This window comes from Dipodomys spectabilis, unplaced genomic scaffold (assembly GCF_019054845.1).
Source record: "Dipodomys spectabilis isolate Male_0828 unplaced genomic scaffold, ASM1905484v1 ptg000069l, whole genome shotgun sequence".
Lineage (NCBI taxonomy): Eukaryota > Metazoa > Chordata > Mammalia > Rodentia > Heteromyidae > Dipodomys > Dipodomys spectabilis.
Window position 1 is genome coordinate 7,223,056 of NW_024870746.1, and position 24,840 is coordinate 7,247,895.

The 24,840-nt window shown below is 46.0% G+C and overlaps 3 protein-coding genes across 4 annotated transcripts in view; 2 read left to right on the top strand and 1 right to left on the bottom strand.

Moving 5' to 3' along the window:
• Nup210l (nucleoporin 210 like) overlaps nt 1–4,272 on the top strand; it is a 91,010-nt gene extending 86,738 nt beyond the window's left edge. Inside the window, exons 37-40 of one of the 2 annotated variants that reach the window (XM_042681814.1) lie at nt 821–1,025; nt 2,973–3,077; nt 3,751–3,825; nt 3,907–4,272. In XM_042681814.1, the coding sequence (XP_042537748.1) occupies nt 821–1,025; nt 2,973–3,077; nt 3,751–3,825; nt 3,907–4,016 (495 nt within the window). In that variant the 3' untranslated portion in view covers nt 4,017–4,272. The remainder of the gene's footprint in view (nt 1–820; nt 1,026–2,972; nt 3,078–3,750; nt 3,826–3,906) is intronic. The other variant, XM_042681815.1, reaches the window with a different exon arrangement.
• Nucleotides 4,273–4,373: 101 nt separating this feature from the next.
• Nucleotides 4,374–5,938, bottom strand: Rps27 (ribosomal protein S27). The gene is made up of 4 exons (XM_042681816.1): nt 5,884–5,938; nt 5,458–5,566; nt 5,042–5,152; nt 4,374–4,457 (listed from the first exon to the last, which is right to left on the bottom strand). Exons 1-4 carry the CDS (start codon nt 5,887–5,889, stop codon nt 4,429–4,431), a joined length of 255 nt encoding a protein of 84 aa, XP_042537750.1. The 5' UTR covers nt 5,890–5,938; the 3' UTR covers nt 4,374–4,428.
• Nucleotides 5,939–11,414: 5,476 nt separating this feature from the next.
• Rab13 (RAB13, member RAS oncogene family) lies at nt 11,415–16,337 on the top strand. Its single transcript, XM_042681817.1, has 8 exons — nt 11,415–11,687; nt 13,140–13,200; nt 14,222–14,282; nt 14,756–14,833; nt 14,929–15,018; nt 15,141–15,206; nt 15,309–15,362; nt 15,516–16,337. Exons 1-8 carry the CDS (start codon nt 11,564–11,566, stop codon nt 15,591–15,593), a joined length of 612 nt encoding a protein of 203 aa, XP_042537751.1. The 5' UTR covers nt 11,415–11,563; the 3' UTR covers nt 15,594–16,337.
• The last annotated feature ends 8,503 nt before the right edge of the window (nt 16,338–24,840 follow it).

The window sequence follows — 24,840 nt, forward strand, 5'->3', positions numbered from 1 at the left end:
TTTTGTGTAATGCCCTAGGGACTGAACTCTAAGGATCTTATACTCTTGCTTAGCTTCTTTTGCGCTAGGCTGGCACTATGCCAGCTGGAAATGTATTTCCAGCAGTTTGCTGACTGGAAGAGTGAGACTTTTCTGCCGTAACTGGCTAAGATCTCAGTCTCCTGATTAGCTAAGACTACAGGTGTGAGCAAACTATTCTGAAGCTGACATCTGATAGCAGCAAGCAGAAGCCAGTAGGGCAGACAAATCCTTAAGACTGGGCTACAATTTACTAGCAAAAAGCTAGAAATAGATGTTTTTTTTTTTTGGGGGGGGGAGGTCCGGTCGTGGGGTCTGAATTCTGGGCCTGGGCACTGTTCTTCAGCTCAAGGCTAGCACTCTACCATTTCAGCCACAGCACCACTTCCGGCTTTTTTCTTTTTGCTTATATGGTGCTGAGGAATTGAACCCAGGGCCTCAGGCATGCAAGGCAAGCGCTCTACCACTGAGCCACCTTCCAAGCCCCTAGAAATAGATGGTTTTTGACTCAAGAAAGTTGAGTGCTACATATGAGTTGAAAACGCTGGAGCGGAAGATGCCGAGTCGAGAGTTTAGTGCTACATGTGAGTTGAAAAAGCTGGAGTGGAAGATGCTGAGTTCAAGCTCTAGTACTGCCATGCACGTGCACACTCATGAAAACTTGTTCCCTTCACAATTGAGGTTACTCAGGTTAGACTAAACTTTAAATCAACTGTGGCTGGCTAGAAATAGACCTTAATTCCTGTATAAAATTCAAATACACTGATTCTTCTTTCAAATTTTTTTTTACCTTTTCTCCAAGGTTTTCCCTAGCTCCCCTTTTCTACAGGTCTCTGGCCACAAGCATTCTCCCTTCACACCAGGCCTGGATATTTACCTGGTAAGAGTTGTCAACTTCACTGCCTTCCAGCAGATGGAATCCCCTGTTTTCATTAATATTTCCTGCGCACTCACCAAACAAAGTGAGGCTGTGGTAGTGAGAGCCATGAAGGATAAATCTAGTAAAGGTAAGTATGGGGACGCCCAATGTGTAGTTTGCCAGTCCTGGGGCTTAAACTCAGGGCTTGGGCACTGTCCCTGAGCTTTTTTGTTCAAGGCTAGCACTCTACTAGTTGAGCCACAACCTTCCTTCCAGTAAGAATGTCACTTTCATGCACAGGCTATTTAATCTGGGTGGTAAGTCTATTATTCAGTTTTGCTAATGGAAAACAATCACTTGGGAAAACTACTGAATATGGCTAGATTTTATGCTAGTAATACTATGAGGTGGGTATAGTGACAAAGGTCTATAATCCTAACACTAAGGGAACTGCCATGATTAGCATGTCAGCTTGGGATTCCCTGAAAGACCTATCTCAAAAAAATAAAATAGGGCTGGGAAGGTGGCTCAGTGGTAGAGCGTTTGCCTTGCATGCCTGAGGTCCTGGGTTCGATTCCTCAGCACCACATAAGCAAAAAAGAAAAAAAGCCAGAAGTGGTGCTGTGGCTCAAGTGGTAGAGCCTTGAGCTGAGGGACAGCGCCCAGGCCCAGAGTTCAGGCCCCACGAGGGGACCCAAAAATAAATAAAATATACAAATCTTAGCCTCGGTGGCTCCCACCTATAATCCTAGCTACCCGAGGCTGAGATCTGAGGATCAGTCTGAAGCCAGTAGACTGGGAAGGTAGCCCAGTACTGGGTTCAATTCCTCAGCACCACATAAACAGAAAAAGCCCAAAGTGGTGTTATGGCTTAAGGATAGAATGCTAACTCTGAGCCTAAGAGAGCTGAGGGAAAGCACCAGCCTAAAGTTCAAGCCCCTTAACTGACAAAAAAAAAAAGACACCAGAAGTGGCTGTGAATCAAGTGGTAGAATACTACCCTTGGGCATAGAAGCTCAGGGACAACATGGTTAATTGGAGATAAAGAGTCTCATGGACTTTCCTGCCCATGATGACTCTGAACCACAATCCTCAGATCTCAGCCTCCTGCATAGCTAGCATTATAGGCATGAGCTCAGGGCCTGGGCACTCTACCACTTCAGCCACAGTGCCACTTCTGGCTTTTTCTGTTTATGTAGTGCTGAGGATTTGAATTCAGGGCTTCACACATGCTAGCAAGCACTTTGCCACTAAGCTACATTCCCAGTCCCCCCCCCTTTTTTTTTTTGGGTCCGGTTGTGGGGCCTGAACTCTGAGCCTGGGTGCTGTCCCTCAGCTCAAGGCTGGCGCTCTACCACTTGAGCCACAGCACCACTTCCAGTTTTTTTGCTTATGTGGGGCTGAGGCATCCAACCCAGGGCCTCATGCATGCAAGGCAAGCGCTCTACCACTGAGCCACCTTCCCATCCCCCCGCCCCCACCGTCCCCTTTTATGTATTGTTTTAACCCTTGGAAGTATAGATGGCACTTTTCCTTTTCTTCTAAGGAACCAAAAAGAGGGAGGTAGACAAAAGGGATTCCAGAGTCCTACCAGTAGAATTCTCAATATATGACATATTACAATATTGAGTCTATGAATACAGATACTCCATAAAGCTTTAATGGGACATATAAAATCAGTAACATCAATAAGCTACAAATACTGTCAGAAGAATGCATTTATCACCAATAGAATCCAGATGCCATACTCATGTTCTGATCATTATATTTCAAAATTTCACTTAATAGATGTATACCTAGGTTGGTATTTTGGGGGGGGGGGGGGGCGGGCCTTGAATTAAAGGTGTGGGTGCTGCCTCTTACCATTTTCTGCTTAAGGCTGGTGCTCTACCACTTGAGCCACAGCTTAACGTTGTTAGTTAAATGGACTCACATGGACTTTCCTGGCCAGGCTGGCTTCTAACCTAGAACCTCATTCTCCTGAGAATTATAGCATGAACCACCCACACCCAGTTTACTCTTATGACCATGTCCTCAAATGCAGCATCTGCTTTGTCTTACAAAATAACTATTTTCGGTTATATCCAATGTGTAGATCAGTGTGCAAATCCAGGTGTCTTCAAGCGGTTCGTTGGTTCTTACCAGATCCTCCTCTTTACCCTCTTTGTGGTGTTGGCATCAACAGCTTTCATCTTTCTAGGTAAGGAGTCCTTATGTCTGCACCGTGGACTTTGACTTGGAAATTGCCTTCATTTTATTGCACAAACTGAGGATGAAAATTAGCTGTTTATCATGCCTAATTTATGAAAAGGAAATGACACCGAGCTATAGCCTCCCTGGCTCACCCATTACTTCTTTACCAAAAGTAATAAACTGGGTATAGCAAACTATGAATAGTGGAAACTCCTACTAATAAACCTTGAGAAAAACAGGTACTGTTGTTCCAATCCATGGCTAAGGAGTCAAGCAATATAACATATCACTATTGCCCACCAATAGTCTCACCTGTACTTTAAGTTGAACTGAAATTTCCCGTTAGTAGTGTACTGCCACTCAATTATAATTCCCCCCAGTATTGATGGAGGACTTAGGATAGCCAAAGTCCACACTCAAGCACCTTCTATAATTCAGTGGTTCCACTAAATGCTTATGTCTGTGTACATCCTCCTATATATTTCCAATTATATCTAATTACTACAGATGCCTATATTCTCTATATTAAGGGCATAACAAAAAAAAAAGGCCTCAGGTACAATCCTTGGATAGTAGAATGGACACAGTAAAGTGAATTATTACCTTTTATCCTAAACCTGGGTTTATAAAGGACTTTACTCAAATTCTTAATCGTTCTTTGTTACATCTCCCTTTTCCAGCATATAGTGCTGTTCTAAATAAGATACAGACTGTTCCAGTTGTGTATGTACCAACTATAGGAGCAACACAACAAGGTAACAGCCACTGTCCTCATCTTTGAGCTCAGATACATCTTTACTTACAAGTCATCATTTCCATTCCCTCTTTATTTCTAGGTTCTTATACTACCACATGTCCTCGTCCTCCCTCCTCTCCTTTCCTGAGTGCACAGCCCCCAGCAGGCCAGAGCCGACTACAGAATTGGCTATGGACAAGAAGGTACTAACATGTACTTGGACAAGTCATCCATAAACGTAGGAAAATGGGAAGTTTCTAGCTCTAAACAAGGAGAAGCCTAGCAGCAAACTATACTAATTCTCTAAAGGCTGTTGAAAACTGTAAATAAAGGATGCGAGGGCTTTTTGTTAACTTTGTTGGATTGTCTTAAAGATGAACAGTTCTTAATATTAGGAAAACAAATCACAAATAAACTTTATCTAGCACCTTAAGGTCCCAAATAGACTTTTTTGAAGTTACTTGGCCACTTACTTGCCTCAAAAGACTAGCATTCTTCTCTTCTGGTTGCCCCTGAATACTTGAGGCAGGAAGTTCCTAGCAGTTAAACAAGACAATGAACACGATATATCCAAAATGTGTTTATTGGGATGGTTTCCCATTCATCTTGGTTCACGGTGCTTTTAATGCTGCTTCCTTCTGAAGGAACATCCTGGAGGGAAAAAGTACAAAGGTTACATGACTTCCACCTATCTACCCTCCCCATTGCCTCACCCACCTCCACAAAATTAGATGCCACAGTACTTATTTTTCAACTCCACTAGCTATACCCTATTTAACTATGTACCATTTCCTATTTGCCTGAGCCTATTAGAAACCCTTTAATCAAAACCCATCAATCCTAGCCTTACTCAACAGTGTTGACACACTAGCATACTTTTTGATAATGCCTATTTGTATAAAAGACAGGAAACACAAGTCAGTCTGCAGTTACATGTATAAGATTTCTCACTAAGGAATTCTAGGACAAAAAGCACCACCTGGAAGGGCACCAGTGACTCACAGCTTTAATTGTATCTACTCAAGAGACTCAGATCTGAGAGTCACAGTTCAAGGCCAACCTGGGCAGTTAAGTCTGAGGCTCTTAATCTCCAATTAATCCCAAAAGGCCAGAAGTGGAGCTCTGGCTTTGAGCACAAATGTGCTCAGGGACAGCAGCCAGGCCATAACCCTGAAAGGGTCTTTAAACAATCAAAAAAAAAAAAAAAACACCACAGCATCATTTAGACCATTTACCTTCTGTAAGCCTTGCTTTTCCTCCTGTAGGCTGGCAGAGGACAGTAGAGCAACCAACACACAAAACTACTGTTTGTGCATGGCTAAAGACCGTGGTGATTTTATAGCATCCTAGAAAAATATAGTCAAGCAGCGAAAGGTTAATAGTTTTCAATTGCTACCCTTAATCATTTCTAACTCGTCCCATTGGTGTTTCCTGTGGAATATGGAGACTTCGATGGGGAATCATTAACTCCAAACACTCCAAAAACTGCACGTTGCTAGTCACATACATTTTAACTTTAATAAATCAGGAGTAGCAGTGTATCTATTTTACAGACTACGAACGCAGGCTGACAAGTTGCTTTAAGGATACAGCACAAGTGACACTACAACTGGTCCCCGTTGCTCTCCCACTGTCCGGCCAGTCAACTTACCTGGGCATTTCACGTCCATGAAGTAGGAATTGGGGCTCTGCACCAGGCGCTTCTTCTTGTGTTTCCTCTTCTCCTCTTCAGGAGAGGGATGAAGGAGATCCTTTGCGAGCTAGAGGAGGCAGGAGCGCGGAGATTTAGAAAGCAACGGAGAAAGGAGGGAAATAAAAAGAAGTTCCTACGGCCACACACCGGGGGAAACTCGCCCCTCGCCGCCCCTGGCGTCTGCGCAGCTGGGCCGCCATCTTATCTCCTCCCCGCCCCCGTCAAGACGGGTGGCCCTCGGCCGCGGCGGCTCCTGGAGTTAAACGCCCTAAGAAGTGCAGCGAGTCTACAAACGGGGCTGCTCTAGGACCCAAAACCAGCGTAAGGAGGGGCACGAGCACCGCAGAAGGAGAACTCAGCCGAAACCTCGCCCAGGGCACTCACAGGCATGTTCTCGGGAGGAGGTCGTCACCGCCGGAAAGGAGCGAAAGCGGAAATCCTGCGCCTTATATAGGGACTCTCACCGGAAGTGGCGTAACGAGCTTGCCCCGCCATGTTGGGAGGGTCAGAACCTCGTCGGCAGTGGGGCGTGGCGGGGCCGCCATTTGCAGAAGGGATCGTTTGTAGTCGCTTCGCAGATGATGCGTCGCCATGTTGCGAGTCCCGTGTTGAGCTCCTTGGAGGGGTTGACGCACACTGGCTGGTAAACGGAGCAGCGGAGGCAAACGACACAAGACCGCGCCATATCGAGGGCTTGTTTTATTTTTCAATTACCGATATTGCTTACTATTTAGTAATTCTGCATGTAAATAGTCTGTTTAGTATTCTATCAGGGCTGGGAAGGTGGCTCAGTGGTAGAGTGCTTGCCTCGCATGCATGAGCTCTGGGTTTGATTCCTCAGCACCACATAAGCAGAAAAAAGCCCAAGTGGTAAGATGCTAGCCTTGAGCTTAAGAGCTGAGGGACAGCGCCCAGGACCGACCATATACGTGTGTGTGTGTGTTCCACTTAACAATCATGGATAAGCCTCCCACCTGTAATGCTAGCTACTCACAAGGCTGAGATTTGAGAATCCGAGTTCAAAGCCAGCTTGAATGAGAAAGTTGACCGAGATTCATCTCCATTTAACCACTAAAAAAAAAAAACAAAAAACAAGTAGAGCTGGTTATGTGGTAGAGCGCTAGCCTGGATCATGGAGCTGGGTGCTGGTGGCTCCTGCCTATAATCCGAGCTACTCAGGAGGCTGAGATCTGAGGATCGTGATTCAAAGTCAGCCAGGGCAGGAAAGTTCATGATACATTTTTTTTTTTTTTTTTGTCAGTCCGAGGGCCTGAACTCTGGGCCTGGGTGCTGTCCCTCAGCTCTTCAGCTCAAGGCTAGCACTCTACCACTTGAGCCACAGCGCTACTTCTGGCTTTTTTCTTTTTGCTTATGTGGTGCTTAGGAATCGAACCAAGAGCCTCATGCATGCAAGGCAAGCACTCTACCACTGAACCACCTTCCCAGCCCTCCATGAGACTCTTATCTCCAATTAACCACCAGAAAACAGAAAGTAGCCCTGTGGCTCAAATGGTTGACTGCTCACCTTGAGCTGAAGAGCGCTGGGACAGTGTCCAGGTCCAGAGTTCAAGGTCCATGACCAACAAGAAAATAATGATAATAGGGTCTGGGAAGGTGGCTCAGTGGTAGAGTGCTTACCTTGCATGCATGAGGCCCTGGGTTCGATTCCTCAGCACCACATAAGCAAAAAGAAAAAAGCCAAAAGTGGCGCTGTGGCTCAAGTGGTAGAGCGCTAGCCTTGAGCTGAAGAGCTCAGGGACAGCGCCCAGGCCCCACGACCAGACCCCCCCCCTCCAAAAAAAAATAATAATGTGGTTTGAAGCCAGGCACTGGGAGCACAAGCCTATAGTGCTAGCCTCTTAAGAGGCTGAGATCTGAGGATTATGTTTCAAAGCCAGCCAGGACAGAAATCCTGGAGACTCTCTAATTAACCACAAAAAGCTGAAGTGGAGCTGGGAATGTGGCCTAGCGTGCCTAGCATGCATGAAACTCCTCACTATACATAAACAGAAAACACTGCAAGTGGCACTGCGGCTCAAGCGGTTGAGTGCTAGCCTTGGGTGAAAGCAGCTCAGGGACAGTGCCCAAGCCCTGAGTTCACACCCAGGACTGAAGAAAAAAAAGGCTGGGGCTGTGGTTCAAGTTCAAGTGGTAGTAAGCTAGCCCTAAGCAAAAAGAGTTCAGGTACAACCTTCGGCTGGTAATTCAAGCCCTATTACTGGCACACACACATATTAAGACTAAAGTCTAAAAGACAACCAGCCATGCAAAGATCCTAGGAGAAAAGCATTCTATGCTGCAAGGCTAGAATGAGTCTGGCATAGAAAGAGTAAGTCAGTAGTTACCTATGATTTGAAAGCCTAGGGGAGGAATAAAAGCAGGTATACACCAGCCTAAGTCTTAGAGAGAGGTAAATAGAACAATAATATATTGCTGGAAGTGCAAAATCCAGACCCAACCACATAGAAAGATAGAAAGAAAAAGACTTTTATAACTTTTATCAAAATAATTCATGGTAACTGAACAATTGTGTGTGTGTGTGTGTGTGTGTGTGTGTGTGTGTGTGTGTGTGTCCTTGTGCTCTTGCTTAGCTTTTTTTTTTTTTTTGGTCAGTCATGAGGGCTGAACTCTGGGCCTGGGCGCTGTCCCTCAGCTCTTCAGCTCAAGGCTAGCACCCTATCACTTGAGCCACAGCACCACTTCCAGCTTTTTTCCGCCTATGTGGTGCTGAGGAATTGAACCCAGGGCCTCATGTATGTGAGGCAAGCACTCTACCACTGAGCCAACTTCCCAGCCCCTTGCTTAGCTTTTTTACTGAAGTCGGGTGCTCTACTATTTGAGCCATGTTCTTGTTTCTGGCTTTTTGCTAGTTAATTGGAAATAAGAGTCTCATGGTGGACAGGGCTAGGAAGGTGGCTCAGTGGTAAAGCGCTTGCCTTGCATGCATGAGGCCCTGGGTTCAATTCCTTAGCACCACATAAGCAAAAAAGAAAAAAAGCCGGAAGTGGCGCTGTGGCTCAAGTGGTAGAGCGCTAGCCTTGAGCTGAAGAGCTGAGGGACAGCGCCCAGGCCCAGAGTTCAGGCCCTACGACCGGACCCAAAAAAAAAAAAGAGTCTCATGGTGGGACTGGGAAGGCAGCTCAGTGGTAGAGTGCTTGCCTCCCATGCATGGGTCCCTGGGTTTGATTCCTCAGCACCATATAAGCATGAAAAGCTGGAAGTGGCGATGTGGCTCAAGTGGTAGAGTGCTAGCCTTGAGCTGAAGAACTGAGGGACAGTGCCCAGGCCCAAAGTTCAGGCCCCACAACCAACAACAAAACAAAAGAGTCTCATGGGGTTTTGTCTGTACTATAATCCTCAAATCTCAGTCTTCTAAGTAGTTACGATTGTAGGCATGAACCATCAGTGCCGGACTATATTGAGTACTTAAGGGACAGGTGAAACATGGTTGTGTCAAGGAGGAAAAATTTGGAAGGGATTGAGGTAAAAGATAGGAGAGAATAGAAAGGAATTGAGGCTTGGGCACATAGCTCAGTGGTAGAGTGCTTGCCTAGCAGGCACAAGGCCCTAGGTGGATGCTTAGGACTGGGGGAAAATAGAATTGAGCTGTGATACACATTTGTAGTCCCAGCAACTAGGGAAGTGGAGGCCAGGAGACCCCTTGAATCCAGGAACTAAGGAACTGAATAGCTGTTACTGAGAAGAGGGGAACATGGATATAAAGGACTGGAAGTGTGACTCATGTGATAGAGGACTTGCCTAAAAAAGGGGCAGCCCTGAGTTCCAATTGTCAAAGCAAAACAAAGCTGGGCACCTGTGGCTCATGCCTGCAATCCTAACTACTGAGGAGGCTGAGATCTGAGGATCACAATTTGAAGCCAGACCTGCAGGAAAGTCTTTTTTTTTTTTTTTTGCCAGTCATGGGGCCTGAGCTCGGGGCCTGAGCTCTGGGCCTGGGCGCTGTCCCTCAGCTTTTCAGCTCAAGGCTAGCACTCTACCACTTGAGCCACAGCGCCACTTTTGGCTTTTTCTGCTTATGTGGTGCTGAGGAATTGAACCCAGGGCCTCATGCATGCAAGGCAAGCACTCTACCACTGAGCCACCTTCCCAGCCCTCCATGAAAGTCTTATCTCCATTTAACTACCTAAAAACCTTTGAGCTATATAGCTCTAAAAGGTAGAGCACTAGCCTTGAGCAAAAAAGCTCAGAGGCAATGTCCAGGCCCTGCAGATGGCACAAAAAAAGAAAAAGCCAGGCACTGGTGGCTCACGCCTGTAATCCTAGCTACTCAGAAGACAGATCTGAGAATCACCAGGTCAAAGCCAGTGAGGGCAGGACCATGAGATTCTTATCTCTAATAAACTACTCAGAAAAAGCCAGAAGTGGTGTTGTGGCTCAAGTGGTAGAGCACTAGCCTTGAGTACAAAGAGGCTCAGGGACAGGGCTAGGCCCTAAGTTCAAGCCCCAGGATTCGCAAAAAAAAAAAAAAAAGAAAAAAGGAGGAAACAAAACATGGTCATAGGTAACAAAGTAAACTGACAAAAGATGCTTTCTCATAACTAGTACGCATTTTTATGATAGAGACATATCTTTAGAAAAGATTATGGGGAGAAAAATACAGTCAGGATTTCATCATATATACCACAAAATTAGGAAAAGTAAAGGAAGGGGTAGGCCAATGGGGGGAGGGCGACACTGATGGGACCTATACAATCAATAATCAAGATACATTATATTCATAAGCTGCTTTGTTAAATGGCACCTCCTTTGTACAACTACTTTTTTTTTTTGTCAGTCATGGGACCTGAACTCTGGGCCTGGCCGCTGTCCCTTCAAGCTGTAGACTAGCGCTCTACCACTTGAGCCTCAGCCCCACTTCCAGCTTTTTCTGCTTATGTGGTGCTGAGGAATCGAACCCAGGGCCTCATGCATGCAAAGCAAGCACTCTACCACTGAGCCACATTCCCAGCCCCCTGTACAACAACTTAAATGTAATAAAATATTAAAAAAAGAAAGCAAGGTTACTTTGAATAATGTTTTCCAAAGGTCAAGATAAAAATTCTGTTTCTTTATAGCAATGTTGTCTATACTTAAGAGTCTAAGTTGCTAAATCTCAACTTTCCCAGACCATTTTGAATAGCAAGATGCCAGACACACTGTCCCATTACCATTAACAAGCGATGTTCATACATACATACATATATATATGCATACATATCGACCGACATAAAGAGTGTTTAAATCCCATTCTCTGTGTTCTTGAGCTATCTGATCAAAAAAGAAAAATCACACACCAGAAGGCCTCAAAACGAAAACTCTTCGGACTGAAGAATGGGGAAGAGGAGATACAGGGAAGAAGGCTGTGTGTAGTTTGTTTTGGGGGTGTAGCGGGGTGGGCTGATTTATAACTAGCTTCTAACTATAACTAGTTTAATGTTCACTGTGTTCCACCAGGGGGCAGATGTACCCAGTAAATCACTTGCCACTTCTGGGCTCCCGCTCTTTCCAAAGGGAGCTGGAGTCCATAAAACTGAGGGCGTGAGAACACGCAACACTAGGGTTCCAGGACCTGTGGCGGCCTCGGGAAGGCTTCTGAGCGACCTTGAAAACCCAGCTTCTGCTTTTGATGACTTTCCAGTGCCAGCCCCAACCTCCACCCTCTGAGTCCAAATTCTTTGCCCTTCCCCTCATTAAAGAAAGAAATCTCTTTTCCCGGTCGTCTGGTTGGCCCTGGGCTTCCCTTCACCCCAGCCTCTCCAGCTCAGAAGAACTGACAGGAACGACCCGAGAGGAACCACAAGCTCCCGGCAGGTTGCGGGGCCCGGGCCGGGAAGGACCGGAGCCGGAGGACCCGGGGCCCGGCCCGGCCCTCGCCTCGCCGCGGGAGGGGGCGGAGTCGGCAGGAGTTGCCGCCTCTCTCTTTCCCGGAGCTTGGGCGGAGAGGGAGGGAAACTTCTTCCTGGCCTGGGCTCGGGGCCCACTCGGTCCGCCAACCCTCCCATTCCTCCTCCAACCAGTGCCGAGCCCTTCCCCACCCCTCTCCCCGCAGCCCCCAGTGTCCGCCATGGCCAAAGCCTACGACCACCTCTTCAAGTTGCTGCTGATCGGGGACTCGGGGGTGGGCAAAACTTGTCTGATCATTCGCTTTGCAGAGGACAACTTCAACAGCACCTACATCTCCACCATTGGTGAGACCACACTGACCTCCGATTCCCCCTGCACCTTACTTAGGGACTCTGCTTTTCTGTCCTCTTAGAAAATCACTTCTAACTCCAGCCCCTGACCTCTGGCTCGACCCCCCCCCCCCCTTACCGGTCTCTAACCTGTGACCTCTCTGAGGCTCCCTCCCCTACCTGTTCACCTAGGGCTCTCCATCTGCTCTTCACCCTTCCTGCCTCTCTCTACCAACAGCTGTCCTTACTTCTGCTGGCCAATTCTTTCTGTTCCGCTAGCTTGCTCCTTGCATCCCCTCACCTTCAGATCTGTTTCCTACGTTCCCTCCCCTCTGCAGGGTTTTGGGTATCTGGGTGGCTGGGTATCTGGGGGTGGGGGTGGCTGTTTGACTGTGATCATGCATATGCATTCGCCTGTTGATGGGAATGAGGGGACTTTTGGGGTCTCTGAGTCATCCCTCTGGTGACTCATCCTTTTCTCTGGATCCCCCAGCAGGCTCAGAGGAGGTTCCTAAGTGTTTCTGCTTAGTGCTGTGTCTCCTCTCTTCCTCTCATTTTTCTTTATCTCCTCTGGCCTGGGAAATAAGACCAGAAGAGCCTCAAAATAATTCTGGTTACAAAGAAAAAGGAAATCTATCCCTCTCGCCTACCCCAGACTCAGGAGGAATCCTGGTGAATCTTAATTCAAAGTGGATCACTAGTTAGTTGGCAAAGACTGGCCAACTACCTTTTCCCTTATTGGCTGTGGTGTGTGTGTGTGTGTGTGTGTGTGTGTGTGTGTGTGTGTGTGTGTGTGTGTGTGTGTCTTGGGGCTGGAAGTGTGGTGTGTGTGTGTGTGTGTGTGTGTGTGTGTGTCTTGGGGCTGGAAGTCTGATCTTGTGCATTGTTCCTGAGTTTCTGTGCTCAAGACTAGTGTACTACCACTTGAACCACAAAGCCACTTCTAACTTTTTGGCAGTTAATTGGAGATCGTTTTAGGGAGTTTCTTGCCTGGGTTGCTTTGAACCTCGATCCTCAGATCTCAGCCTCCTGAGTAACTAGGATTACAGATGTGAGCCACAAGCATCGGCCCTTTTCCCTTACTCATTACCCCATAATGCCAGGAAGGTAGTGAGTACCGACAGGTTCTATGAAAACAGGAGAGAGGAATAAGGAATGTGAAAATAATATTTGGGAGGAGATAGAGGCTGAAGCCTAAGAATTGTCAGCTGGCCTAGCCTTATGCTCCTTGCAGAATTTATACCTGGGGGGGAGGGGAAGAGGTACATAATATCTAAGTAAAAACATTATGCTTGCTATATAAATACAGCTTTGAGAAAAAGCCTCCTAAATGTCCACTTCCAACCAAGTTGCTTCCCCAAGTACCAGCCCTAGGGAGTTATTGGCGCTGCCTCTGGTCTCTCCCACCATGCTCTTCTATGCATACATACACTCATCTGGACTTCGGTGCATACATTTCCCCCCTAGGAATTGATTTCAAGATACGTACTGTGGATGTGGAGGGGAAGAAGATCAAACTTCAAGTCTGGTGAGTACACACTTCCCTCCCCATGTCCATACACACACCTAGCCAGCCTTCCCCATTTACCGCCCCCCCCTTTTTGTGTGTGCCAGTCCTGGAGCTTGAACTCAGGGCCTGGGCAGTGTCCCTGACCTTCTTTGGCTCAAAGCCACACAGCACCACTTCCAGCTTTTTCTGTTTATGTGGTACTGAGGAGTCGAACCCAGGGCTTCCTGTATGCTAGGCAAGCACTCTACCACTAAGCCACCTTCCCAGCCTACAATCCGTTGTTTCCATTTTGCTTCGCTTGCCCTGCTTTCCCTGTGGCCGCTTTCTACCACCACTCTTCATTTATTTGCTTAGTCAGCTGTCCTTCCATCTCTCTTCCTGTTCTCCCAGCCATTTTAAGCTGATTTGTAACTGTTGATTCCCTCAGGGTCAAATCATTCTCTGAACTTGAAAACAAATGTCTGTTGAGCTACCGTGTAGAAACAGGGCAAAAATAATTAAGATTTGACTCCAATACTATTGATATCTCTAAATTATAGAGTGGTTACAAGGCCAGGTATAGAGGTTTGACTAAACCACACAAGGAAGTTGGAGACCCTGAAGATATTCAAGGGTTTAGCGGAGAAATTGTATTATAGATAAGAGCAGATAGGGGTTCAGATCCAGGTTCTGATTTATAGTAATTATCCACTCTCTCCAAATCTCTTTCCTCACTGGGAAATGGAAAATAAAACAAGACTTGCTGGCATAGGGTGAGTTCTGGACAACATGATATATGCACATAAAAAAATGCTACTTTTAAGCATGCTTGGCACAGAGTAAGCATTCAATGAGTAAACAAAAGACATCCTGTTGTTTGGTCCTCTTACCATCTCTCAATAGCAACCCAAATGTCTTTCATCCTCTTCCTCCTTTACCATTTCCTGATTCTGGTCTTTCAGCCCCACTATGTTGTAAAAGCTGAAATTCTTAGGGAAGGAATTCTATGCTTGGAGAGACCCCTTTCCTCTATCCCATCCCATGGAAACTTCTTTTTCAGGGACACAGCTGGCCAGGAGCGATTCAAGACAATAACTACTGCCTATTACCGTGGAGCTATGGTATGAAGTGGGTCTAGACAATTGCTGAGGACTTGGGATTAGAATTAGTTTTTGTTTTTGCCAGTTCTGGGGCTTGAACTCAGAGGCCTGGGCTCTATTCTTGAGCTTTTGTGCTCAAGGCTAGTGCTCTACCACTTGAGCTACAGCTCCACTTCTGGCTTTTGGGTAGTTTATTAGAGGTTAAGTGTCTCACAGACTGTCCTGCCTGGGGTAGATTGGTACTATAATCCTCAGATCTCAGCTTCCTGAGTAGCTAGGTTTACAGGTGTGAGCACCAGTGTCTGGCTTAGAATTTGTTTTGTGAGTACAGAAGGGTCAAGTGTTGGGGCAGGTAAAAATGGAGGCACAGTATGAGTTGCAAAGAATACATATAGCTTATGTTTAGCCTGGGAGTGGGATTTGCTGGGTCACCTAGAAGGTAGTGAGAAACCTAAATAGGACTGTGGTCTAAGGTAAACTTCCCTATCCCCCAGGGCATTATCCTAGTATATGACATCACAGATGAGAAATCCTTTGAGAATATCCAGAACTGGATGAAAAGCATCAAAGAGGTAAGGACCCTCTAGAAGAGATGGAGGAACTGAGTCAACACTGTAGGAGGAGAAGGCCAGGATCCAACTTTTTTGTCTTACCCTTCTGCTCCCAGAATGCCTCTGCTGGGGTAGAGCGCCTCCTACTGGGGAACAAGTGTGACATGGAGGCCAAGAGGAAAGTGCAGAAGGAGCAGGCCAATAAGGTGAGGGCCAGGCTGGATGATGCTCTGTAGCAGGGCTGGGAGAATGTACATGAGGTCCGATTGGAGAGGCCTTTGCTGCTGCCCTTTATCCAATGCTGTCCTTCCTACTTCACCCCCTGCAGTTGGCCCGAGAACATGGAATCCGATTCTTCGAAACAAGTGCCAAATCTAGCATGAATGTGGATGAGGTGAGACTCACCTTCCTCCCCATCCCCACTCCCCAAGAGATGGAATATTTTGAGATAGATTGATCCTTCTCTCTGATGTATTCTGAATAATCTGTCATTTAGGCTTTTCGTTCCCTGGCCCGGGATATCTTGCTTAAGTCAGGAGGCCGGAGATCGGTGAGTTGGTTCTACTGAGCCAGGTACCACTCATAGGAGTAAAAACGGAGGAGGAAATCAGTGCTAAGGCTTCCCATGTGGGTCGACTTCAGCTTATAGCCTCAGACCCCCCAAGGAGCCTTTCACACCGTAACCTACTCTTTTTGCCCCCAGGGAAACAGCAACAAGCCCTCCAACACTGACCTAAAAACCTGTGACAAGAAGAACGCCAGCAAATGCTCCCTGGGCTGAGGTCTTTTCTTTGCCTCCTACCCTGAGCCTGGAGGCTCAACCTGAGGGAGGCAGGGCTGAGGTGGGGCTGCACAGGACAGAAATATTGGTGGAATTGGATGGATAGAGCAGTAGGTGGTGTGGAGAATGAGAACAAAAAATGGAAAAAGGGAGAAAAGGAATGCAGGGGCAGGGAGACAGAGGGGAAAGGATCAAGAAAGTGAAAGATGGTAGCGAAGGTAGAAGAAGAAAGAAGAGGGAACAGAGAAAAGATGGCCCCAAGTCTTAGACCCTTCTTTGGGTTGTTGGCTTTTTTGTTTTGTTTGCAGGTGTCTAACATTAATGTAATATATTGATTTATTGTGTTACTAGATTCAGGTGTTAGGTTCCTGAGTCAGGCTGCCAATCTCAGAAGGTTTGTCACTTTGCATGGTCTTTCTTAGTATTAAAGACCACTATTTGCACAAATGACCTGTGTGGATAACTTTCATTATTGTCAGAATTGTTCTACATTCAGAACAATTCTTGTTACTTCAAAGTGGCTGGTCCACTAAGTCTGGCAAGCGAGGAGCAGGAGGCACTTGAGGACACATGGCCCGAACAACTGATTCCCAGAGGACCACGATGGGCAGACAGACTTGTTCTAAGTGCAGGATATTCCAAGGGAGAAAAGTGTAGCCTCAGGTAACAACAGTAGGATCTAATATGGTCTATCCAATGATGTGCGCAGAGTCCATTGAGTTATCTGTAGGTACCACTGTTACTTGTAGATGGGAGAAAATGAGCCAAAGAAGAGATTCATTTATTCATGAATAAATGAGCATCTACTCTACGCCACACACAATGTTCAGTAAACAGTTTTGGACTGGTACTTTCAAGCAGAGGACTAATCAAATTTTAACATAATCATCTCCTGGCTCATGAGAAGCAAACATGCAAAAACTATTGACATGCAGCTAAGCATGGTGGCTCCCGTCTGTAATCCTTGCTACTCAGGAGGCTGAGATCTAAGATCATGGTTTGAAGCCAGCCTGGGCAGGAAAGCCTAATGGGGCTTCAACTCTGGGCTTGGATGCTGCCCCTCAGCTTAAGGTAAATACTACCGCTTGAGCCATCGCACCACTTCCAGTTTTCTAGTGGTTTATTGGAGATGAGTCTCACGTACTTTCCTGCCTGGGCTGGCTTTGAACCGTGATCCTCAGATCTCAGCCTCCTGAGTAGCTAGGATTACAGGTATGAGCCACCCGTGTCCGGCTAAATCCAGGAGACTCTTATTTCTAATCACCAAGAACCAGAAGTGGAGCTGTGCCTCAGGTGGTAGAGCACTGGTGCTTTTTTGCTCAAGGACAATGCCCAGGCCTGAGTTTAAATCTCAGGACCAGAAAACAACAACAACAACAAATCCAAAACTTGACATTGAAAGAATAGCAATCAAAATTCAAGCTGGAGCTGGGAATATGGCTTAGTGGTAGAGAGCTTACCTAGCTTGCCCTGGGTTCAATCCTCACTACCACATAAATAGAAAGTGGCATTGTGGCTCAAGTGGTAGAGTGCTAGCCTTGAGCAAAAGACTCAGGGACAGTACCAGATCTTGAGTTCAAGCCTCAGGACTAGCAAAAAAAAAATCAAGCTTGATAAATATATCCGGTTTCTAGTTCGTTAATTGGAGATAAGAGTCTCACATGCTGGCTTGTAACTGTGATCCTTAGATCTCAGCCTCCTGAGTAGCTAGGAGGCTTATACCTTATACTTATACCCTTATACGTTAGATATAAGGATGATTATAACTAGGAACAATGTTTTTACTTATGGTAGGAATCCAGAAACCAAGAAGAGGGGCTGGGAAGATGGCTCAGTGGTAGAGCGCTTGCCTTGCATGAATGAGGCCCCTGGTTCGATTCCTCAGCACCACATAAACAGAAAAAGCCGAAAGTGGCACTGTAGCTCAAATGGTAGAGCACTAGCCTTGAGCTGCAGAGCTGAGGAACAGTGCCCAGGCCCAGAGTTCAGGCCCCATGATGGACAAAAAAAAAAAAAGACTGGCAGAAACCAAGAAGACTATGAACTTGGGAGTTCATAGTAGAGTCAGGTATTGCATTGATCTGGGCTCAGCTCCACTGATTGAATTATTTGGACTGCAAACAACAGCATTCACCTAACTCAGGACACACAAGTCACCCTATGTCTCAGTTAGGATATCAGTGGCCATCCTGTTTTGAAGTCTTGCCCATCTCATCTTCATGTCAAAGTTTAGTAGAATTAACCCTTAAGTTCTATCACTGTATGTAGCTATAGGATAGCCTGGGTATGAGCAGAAACAAATGAGGTTAAAATATTAACAATGGCCGGGTGCCAGTGGCTCATGCCTTTAATCCTAGCTACTCAGGAGGCTGAGATCTGAGGATCACAGTTCAAAGCCAGCCCAGGCAGAAAAGTCCGTGAGACTCTTATCTCCAATAAACCACTAGAAAACCAGAAGTGGTGCTGTGGCTCAAGCGGTAGAACGCTCGCCTTGAGCTGAAGAGTGCAAGGACAGCGCCCAAGCCCAGAGTTCAAGCCCCACGACCAACCAAAAAATAAATTTAAAAAAATATATATGTATATATTAACAATGTCCAATAAGGAGGAGAAGCTTTAGGTTTCCTCTGGATCTATAGAAATAGCAGATGACAGGGAAGAATGCAAGTTCTTGTCCAGTTGGTACATAGGCAAAGGCATCCAGTAACCATGCTTCTAAACTATTTCTTTTTGGCTTTAGTTACTTTTGGACAGGTGGCAGAAGTGATTCCATTTGGATTCTGATAATATACTTAGTTGTGTGTGTGTGTGTGTGTGTGTGTGTGTGTGTGTGTGATTCTGATAATATACTTTGTGTGTATATGTGTATGTGTGTGTGTTTGTATTAGTACTGGAGCTTGAACTAAGGTCCTCCCTCAGCTTTTTCACTCATGACTGGTACTCTAGCTTTTTGCTATTTGCTGCTTAAATGGAGCCAAGAGTCTCACTAATTAGTCTGCCTGCTGGCTTCCGACCTAGGTCTTCAGATCTCAACCTCCTGAGTAGCTAGGATTATGTGCAGGAGCCCACCACCTATGCCTGGCATTACTCTCTCTTTTTCTTCTCTCTCTCTATTTTTTTTAGTTTAAAATTTTATTGTAAAGATGCTGCAAAGGGGGATTACAGTTACATGAGTAAGGTAATGAATACGTTTCTTATCAAGCATTGTTGCCCCCTCCTATGTCATTCTCCCACTATCCCTTCCCTCCTCCACCTCCCATATATATATATTGTTGGTCGTGGGGCTTGAACTTGGCTTGGGTGCTGTCCCTGCACTCTTCAGCTCAAGGCGAGTACTCTTATCGCTTGAGCCACAGCACCTCTTCCGGTTTTCTAGTGGTTTATTAGAGATAAGAGTCTCATGGACTTTACTGCCCAGGCTGGTTTTGAATCATGATCTTCACATCTCAGCCTCCTGAGTAGCTAGGATTACAGGCGTGAACTACCAGCACCCAGTACTCAGTATTTTTAAAACACAAAGCTTACTTCAAGACAGGAGCAAGTGGCCCTATCTGTAATTTTAGTGCCCAATAGGCTGAGATCTAAGAATTAAGGTTCAGCTAGGTGCTTTTGGCTTACACCTGCAATCCTATTCAGGAAGCTGAGATCTGAAGATTCTGGGACTTGAACTCAGGGCCTGGGCACTGTCCCTGAGCTTCTTTTGCTCAAGGCTAACACTCTGCCACCTGAGCCACAGCCCCACTTCTGGCTTTTTCTGTGTATGTGGTACTGAAGAATTGAACCAAGGGCTTCATGCATGCTAGGCAAGTTCTCTACCACTGTGCCACCTTCCCAGCCGCTGAAGATTGTGATTCAAAGCCAGCCCAAGCAAGAAAAACCATAGACTTTCGTCTTCAATTAACCACCAGAAAACCAGAAGTGAAGCTGTGGCTCAAAGTGGCAGAGTGCTAAGCCTTGAGCAAAAGAGCTCAGGGACAGTGTCCAGGCCCTGAGTTCAAACCCACACCACTACCACCACCACCACCACCAACAACAAAAGAATTGAGGTTCAAAGCCAGCCTGAACAAACAATTCTTATCTCCAGGAGAGTCCTCAGTATAAGCCCCAGTACTGGCACAAACACACACAATAGATCTCATGGATTTCATCTTTTATAGGATCAGTGGAAGCCAGGCGCCGGTGGTTCACACCTGTAATCCTAGCTACTTAGGAGGCTGAAATATGAGGATTGCGGTTCAAAGCCAGTCCGAGCAGGAAAGTCCGTGAAACTCTTAACTCCAATAAACCACTCAGAAAACCAGAAGTGGCGCTGTGGCCATCAAGCAGTAGAGCACTTGCATTGAGCTGAAGAGCTGAGGGACAGAGCCCAAGCCCAGAGTTCAAGCCCCAAGACCGACCAAAAAAAAAAAAAAAAAAATACAATTAATGGAAATGTTAGATTTGGCTTTGACAAATTGTACTGTTTTTTTTTACTGACATTGGGTGGGTGTGAAACTCAGTGGTATAGCATTTGCTTTGCATGGGCAAGGCCCTGGTTTTGATCCCCTGCACTAATGGAGGGAAATAAAAGGTGATTTGCTTTTGTTTTGATTTTTTGCCCCAAGCTGGCCTCAAAGTAGACTCTTTATCTTCAGCCTCCCTAGTGCTGGGATTACAGATGAGTGCATTACGATGCCTGACAAAAACAAACAGGAAGTTTTAGTTATAAATCTAATGTGCAAAGCAATTAAAATGCTCCAACCTTTCAGTGTAAAAGTAGAAGCCACTGAGAGACAGTGGCTCACGCCTATAATCCTAATTACTCAGGAGGCTGAGATCTGAGGATTGTGCTTCAAAACCAGCCCAGGTAAGAAAGTCTGCGAGACTCTTATCTCCAATTAAACACCAAAAAACTGGAAGTGCAGCTGTGCTTCAAGTGGTAGAGCACCAGCCTTGAGCAAAGAAGCTCAGAGACAAGGCGTTGGCCATGACTTCAAGTCCCAGGACTAGTAGATCCTTAGTTCAAATCCCAAGACTAGAACACACACACACACACACACACACACACACACACACACACACACACACACACACACACACGCAGACCTAAGAGACATCAGTAAAGTCTTTTTGTTATTGATAAAAGACTCAAAAAAAAAAACTTTGTTGAGAGATATAACAGTATGATAAGTATAACAAAATAATTTGATAAATGTATTCAGCTTTGGTAAGCAGTACTTCCTTTTTTTTTTTCTTTTCTTTTTATTTTTTTTTTGGTCTGTAATAGGACTTGAATTCAGGGCTAAGGTGCTATACCTTAGCTTTTTTTTTTTTTTGGTCCAGTCGTGGGGCCTGAACTCTGGGCCTGGGCGCTGTCCCTCAATTCTTCAGCTCAAGGCTAGCGCTCTACCACTTGAGCCACAGCGCCACTTCCGGCTTTTTTCTTTTTGCTTATGTGGTGCTGAGGAATCGAACCCAGGGCCTCAGGCATGCAAGGCAAGCGCTCTACCACTGAGCTACCTTCCCAGCCCCTATACCTTAGCTTTTATGTTCAAGGCTAGTGCTCTATCACTTTGAGCCAAAGCTTACTTCTGGTTTTCTGGTAGTTAATTGGACATAAGAGTTTCATGAACTTTCCTGCCCTGGCTGGCTCAGAACCATGATCTTCATATCTCAGTCTTCTGAGTAGCTAGAATTATAGGTGTAAGCCATCAGCACCCCGCAGTTTTTTCTGTTTTTAATTTACTGTTGTTTTAGAGGTGACACATAACAGGGTTACCTTTATCTATGTCAAGTAATAAGTATAATGTCATCTGTTCCCTCATAGTATTTTCTTTTTTTTTAATGTGCAGCATTTTCTGTAACTTTTACTGTAGTCAGCTGTGACTAAGCTTGCCCTTTGGGACTTTCAGGAAGGAAACCAACTGAAATCTTCATCGTGCCCCAGGGCAAATATTTGTGTGTGGGGTTTGAACTCAGGGCCTGGGTACTATCTCTGAGCTTTTTTGCTTAGGGCTAGAACTCTACCACTTGAACTATGTAGCTCCACATTTGGCTTTTTTGGTGATTCATTGGAGATCAGAGTCTCACAGACTTTCCTACCCTAAACCAATATCCTCAGATCTCAGCTTCCTGAGCAGCTAGGATAATAACCACCAATGCCAAGAGAAGGCAAGTAATTTTTTTTTTTTTGGGTCCGGTCATGGGGCCTGAACTCTGGGCCTGGGTGCTGTCCCTCAGCTCTTCAGCTCAAGGCTAGCACTCTACTACTTGAGCCACAGCGCCACTTCCGACTTTTTTCTTTTTGCTTATGTGGTGCTAAGGAATTGAACCCAGGGCTTCATGCATGCAAGGCAAGCTCTCTACCACTGAGCCACCTTCCCAGCCCCAAGGCAAGTAATTTTAAATTCAGTTTCTATTCAATTGCATGCTAAGGTTAGTATAAGTGAAATCTGACTAGATCTTACAGCTAGCCAAGAGATAAAATAGATTATGATAAGGTGTAACAAACACTAACAAAGTTCAGCCAAACTTTCAATCATACCTAAGAACTGGAGGAGAAACTCCACAGCAACCTACTTTCTGTAATTTTTGTAACTTCACCATAAAATGAACAGTTCAAAAATTAAGCGAAAGCTTATTTGCTTTTGCCAGCTCCCATTTGATAGTTATTTTACCCACAGCCTGGAACCTGGGACTTGGTTGCAGAGCACTTGCCCTGGGTTTAACCTACAGCACCATGAGGAAAAAAAGTTCTGCTACCATCTGGATGGTTTGTGAGAAGACAACTTTTATTTTATTTTTTTTTTTTTTTGTTGTTGTTTTTTGGGTCCGGTCATGGGGCCTGAACTCTGGGCCTGGGCACTGTCCCTCAGCTCTTCAGCTCAAGGCTAGCGCTCTACCACTTCAACCACAGCGCCACTTCCGGCTTTTTTTTTCTGCTTATGTGGTGCTGAGGAATCGAACCCAGGGCCTCAAACATGCAAGGCAAGTGCTCTACCACTGAACCACCTTCCCAGCCCCGAGAAGACAGCTTTTAGTGTAATGGGAAGGCAAATTGGAATTTATGGAACATCCCTGAGTTCACTATTGCTTTGCTTTTTTAAGTCTTGCTATGTAAAAGTAGGCTGGCCTTAGACTCAAGATTTGTTTTGGGGCTCGGAAGGTGGCTCAGTGGTAGAGCGCTTGCCTTGCATGCCTGAGGCCCTGGGTTCGATTCCTCAGCACCACATAAGCAAAAAGAAAAAAGCCGGAAGTGGCGCTGTGGCTCAAGTGGTAATGCGCTAGCCTTGAGCTGAAGAGCTGAGGGACAGTGCCCAGGCCCAGAGTTCAGGCCCCACGACCCGACCCAAAAAAAAAAAAAAGATTTGTTTTGACCCAAGGCTGGTGCTCTGCTACTTAAGGAGGCATAGCTCCACTTCCAGCTTATTGGTGATTAACTGGAGATTCTCACGTACTTTCCAGCCCAGGCTGGTTTCAAACCACAATCCTCATATCTCAGCCTCCTAAGTAGCTAGGATTACAGGTGTGAGTCACTGGTGCCCAGCCAGCCCAGCTTTTTGATAGCTAATTGGAGATGGAGTCTCAGGATCTTTTCTGCCCCATCTGGCTTCCAATTTTCCATAGTTTAGCCTCTTGAATTGCTAGAATTACAGGTGTGAGGCTTGGGTGCTCTACTGAAGTCAGTTTTAAATACTTTTCCATCTATTGAACATCTAACAAAACTCACATGGTCTCACCTTCTGGGAGGCTGCAGACTCATGAATAGAGCCAAAATAGGATCATCATTAACACATTACTATACAGTAAAGTGTGAACCCAGCCAGTGGGTGAAGTCACGGCAGTTTTGAGTAAATATAGATTAGCTCTATGTGGACGGCATCACTAGCTGGGGAGTTTTAAGTCTGGATCCCAAACTGTTCACACAGTGGTTAGATGACCACCAACAAGTCACTTAAACTTTTATAAAACAGTGACCACACTGGCTAACTCATCAGGGCTACTGAAAATAAAAATACGCCAACAAACCCTGAAAGAATGACAGAAATGTGAGATAAGGGGTAAAGGAGTAGATCAGTGATATTGATCTTGCCTAGTATGGATGAGGCTATGAACCACAAATAGAAACTATTTTTTTCTTTTTGTCAGTCGTGGGGCTTGAACTCTGGGCCTGGGCGCTGACCCTGAACTCTTTAGTTCAAGGTACTCTACCACTTGAGCCACAGCACCACTTTCAGTTTTCTGGTGGTCCTGCCAGGACTGGCTTTGAGCCATAATCCTCAGATCTCAGCCTCCTGAATAGCTAGGATTACAGGTGTGAACCACGGGTACCCGACAGAAACTTATTTAAAATCAGGCAACATGATTGGGTGAGAATTTTGTGTGTGCTGGAACTAGAGCTTGAACTGAAGGGCACTGTTCCTGAGGGATTTTTGTTTTTGTTTTTTGCTTAAGGCTAGGGGTGTACCACTTGAGCCAAGACTGTATTTCTGGCCTTTTGATGGTTAACTGGAGATAAGAATCTCACAGACGTTACTGCCCGAGCTGGTTTTTAATTGCTATCCTCAGATCTCAACCTCCTCCTGAGTAGCTAAGTTTACAGGAGTGAGTTACCAATGAGAATCTTGCCATACATAGTTCATCAGAGCTTGACGAAGAACCGAAAACGTACATTAGCATTTCGCTTTTACACTGGTCCGAGGCCTTGTGGCGGATAAGCACCTGGCTGTCATCCAACACTTCCTGGAACTTCAAACCTCGTGTTCTTCTCATTGCCCTGGTGACTGCTTCCTTCCCAAGCAGCAAGGGAAGATTTGAGCACAGTTGGGGTTATCCAAAGGAACGCCTCCGTAAAGTAATCTAGCAAGGAACACGTGAGAGGAGGTGACCCTGCTCGCCTCACGGAGGTTTCCGGTTCATCCTAGTCTCGAATAGTCCCGCTTCTCCAACAAGAAAATGCTGTCTCGCCATCAATCAGCTTTTTTCCCTAGGTCGTCGCGGACTGGGAGGGTGGGACTGTGAAGTTGTCGGAGAAGTTTAAGAACTTAATGGTGAACTCTAGGGCTTTCTAGAGGAGGCTCAAAGCGCGGGCAGGGCGGCGACGCCTTCTCTTAGCACGTCCATCCTCACGCAGCCCCAAAGTGGCCCTGGAGCCACTAGATGCATAAAACCCCGCTGCCGCCAACCACTCGGTTCACGCCAATACCTCCGCAGGGCGCCCAGCCAATGGGCTGGCCCGTTTCTGCGCAAGCGCGGTGGCCCAAGTCCCAGT